General features: G+C 48.1%; 1 protein-coding gene across 1 annotated transcript in view; it reads right to left on the bottom strand.

Moving 5' to 3' along the window:
• Positions 1–465: 465 nt before the first annotated feature.
• acin1b (apoptotic chromatin condensation inducer 1b) overlaps positions 466–3,126 on the bottom strand; it is an 18,836-nt gene continuing 16,175 nt past the window's right edge. Inside the window, 3 exon segments of the mRNA XM_010775615.1 lie at positions 466–1,005; positions 1,775–1,866; positions 2,080–2,422. Of these exon segments, the coding sequence (XP_010773917.1) occupies positions 676–1,005; positions 1,775–1,866; positions 2,080–2,422 (765 nt within the window). The 3' untranslated portion in view covers positions 466–675.

The following is a 3,126-nucleotide window of genomic DNA, read 5'->3' as shown; positions in this document are numbered from 1 at the left end:
TTTTTTTTGTATTAGTAGTTTGGGATTAAACTCATTTATACATGCGACTTTGGGCAAGACTTGACAAAACCTATTAAAAGTGGAAACTATGGTAATTAGACGGAAGGGTTACAACCTGGTAAAAGACCTAAAAGCCCCTAAGAAGTTCAGGCGTATTAATACACACTCAGTAACGCTCGGTGCGCTAGTCGACGTGCAAGGTCCTAGGGTCGTATACGCACATTGGTGTGCTACCGCGTGTGCGTCGTTTCGGCTACTGCCTACCGGCAATAAAACTGCACATACTCTGAGTATACTCGCCGGACTTCCTAACCACCAATACAACATAGACAATCTTCAAATCCAAATCCACGCAGGTATTACCGCTATAATGGCAGTACATCGCACCACCTGACCCTGATTTTAGTCGGTCCCGAGCGCTGGCGGTGAAGCCGGCCGATCGCGATATTTAACAGTGCAGCGGGGGAGGGAGGGAGGGTGAAATGGCAGAAGTGTGTGGAAGACAACGGTGGTGTCGAAGTGGACGAATTAAAGCTCGGCGGGGCGGGTAGCGAGCAGCAGCCACGAGTCCTGAATGTTAGAAAAATAGACAGATGAATCTCCGAGTGGAACCCCTTCCTGTCTGCCGTGTCCCTCGTCCCTCTCTGTTTATCTCTCCCTGCAGCCGCTCTGCGTTCAGCGGCGTCTATCCCTGGGGTTGCTACGGCTACGGGAGCGGCGTCCTGCCCCGGCGCCTACAGAGGGTCGTGGGGGGGGTCGGTTGCTGCCGTCCCGCTTCCTGTCGGGCTCCCTGTCTCGGCCGCGCTCCCTCTCTCTCTCTGCTCCTCGCCCGGCCGCTCCGACGCTCGGCGCCGCCGCCGCGCCATCTTTCTCCCGAGCCTTCAGCCGCTCCTTCAGCCGCTCCCTCTCCTCCTCCGCCTTCTTCTCCAGCTCCTCCTGTCGCTCCTTGCGCCTTTGTACGCGCTCCTTTTGCCGCTCGGTGCGCTCCTGAGTCCTGTGCGCCGCCTGGTGGAGGCAAAGCAGAATGTATTCAATAAAAACACACAGAATTGAACAAGTGTGTTTAGGAAGCAGTGTTCATTTTGGCAGCTATTTTGATTTAGTCTTTAGACGAAAATGGTTATTAGTTTTAGTCAAATGTTATCCTTCATAGTTTTAGTCGATCTAAAATCATTACATTTCAGTCAAAATGTTTTCTCTCTTTAAACTCAATTCAGTTTGGCAAATACAGGTATCTGAAATTGGAATCAAGGTGACAGCATCAAGTGTGGAAATTCGTAAAGCAACATTTCACTTTAACACTTTTAACGGTACTACTACTCTTAAAAATCTGTTCAGGCCGCTGCAGCGTGTCTGTTAGGCCCCGCCCCCCGCACACAGAGAGGGAGAGAGAGTTAGGATCTGCCCCCCGCACAGAGAGAGAGTTAGGCCCCGCCCCCCGCACACAGACGACTCGAGACACAGACAGGGAGAGATCGCTCTTCTGGAGTGAAGAGAGCGTAAATAATGATATTGCAAGTTAGAAACGTAAGATGCGTTTTGACAAGACGGACACTTGGGGGGAAATATGCTGCATTTTGAATGTCTGATAGTCCACCATTAACACCTTAGTCCCGTCTTGTCAACGAAAACTAAATCTAAACTTCGTCATAGTTTTTATTATCAAGGATCTATTTTTAGCTCGTCATCGTCATGTAAAAAAGGTCGTTGACGAACACGATAGCTTTCGTTGATGAAATGAACACTGTTATGAAGAAGGGAGTGAGAGACCAACCTGCTCCTCAGAGAGGGGAAGCCAGTAGATACACGGCGCTGCTTTGGTCTTCAGGAACAAGTCGTCCAGCAGCTTTGCAGGAGGCTCGTCTCCTTTGGTACAAAACAGAGAAAGGTCAGATTCTAGGAAAACCACTCAAAATGTGTGTGAAAAAAAGTAACTTTAAACCTGCTAATCTTGCCTAATTGTGAAAGCAACCACTGGGTATTTATCTATATATTTACTGTATTTGTCAGCTGGCTTTATGTAAATATTCCCAATACTTTTGATTCGCTTTTATTCTACCAGGTGTAGTGATCAGTTACCCTTCTTCTCCGTCTTCCTCTCCTTGCTCTTGGCCCTCTCCCTCCTCCTCCTCTCTCTGGATCGAGAGCGGGGTCTGTCCTCTCCCGGCCGGGCGAACTCCCGGACCTTATCCCGGTCCCATTCCCGCTCGCCACGGGCTCGTTCCCGGCGCTCCATCTCTCTCTGCCGCTCCACCCACAGCTGCCGCACTCCCCCCATGCCCCGGTCCCACTCTGGGTTCTGTTCCCGCTCATGGTCTCGCTCAGGCATCAGGGGGGGCAGCCGGCTCGGGGGAGCACTTTGGGGGGCGACAGCGTGGGGCTTCTCCCTCACTGGCTTCAGGATGCCTTTGTGAATGTCCATCTGCAGAAAACACACAAGTCAGGATGGGGCATTTTGAGTGTGTGGAGAACATTGAGGGACAAATTAAAGTACATTTTTAAAAAAAGGGTCCATTAATCATCAGTGAGATAATATGCAGACAAACATGACATTTGAGAATTAAAATGGATATAAAGGCACCAACATGTATGATCCAAAGATACTAAACTACTTTATTGGTTTTAACAGTAGGCCAACATGGTAGATGAGGTGATACCGCCTGCAGCGTTAACTTAGCATTTAGCATGTTGTGGATCAGAAATGCTTCCATGGACAAAAATCCCTGTTACGTAGTATTTCATTCTGCATGTATTTTACTGTAGAGCGCACTAGTTGCTAACTATTTGACACAGCATATACAGTGATGCAAACACAGGTATGGTGAAAAAAGAGAGAATTATTCGAAGCAGAAAAATAATAAGCGTAATATACCATCTGACAAAGGCCTGTGATATAATGCTTCAATTAAAGAGCCTGTGACACGAGTTTCCCCCATCATCCAAACCCATCAATTTGAGTAAATATTGTCCCCTTGAAAACCGTTACTGAACTGATTTTGGATATTTGTACTTTGATAACCATTAATCTGCCCTTCAATGTTGACCATTTTCTGGATCTTCTCGGGGATTCTTCAAGTCCCGCCAAATTATGTGTGACGTCATTGCGNGGCACACCTTCATATGATC

The sequence above is a fragment of the Notothenia coriiceps genome, unplaced genomic scaffold, assembly GCF_000735185.1.
Source record: "Notothenia coriiceps isolate Sejong01 unplaced genomic scaffold, NC01 NC01_scaffold00000339, whole genome shotgun sequence".
In the NCBI taxonomy this organism is placed as follows: domain Eukaryota; kingdom Metazoa; phylum Chordata; class Actinopteri; order Perciformes; family Nototheniidae; genus Notothenia; species Notothenia coriiceps.
This window is presented reverse-complemented; position numbering and strand designations above follow the sequence as displayed.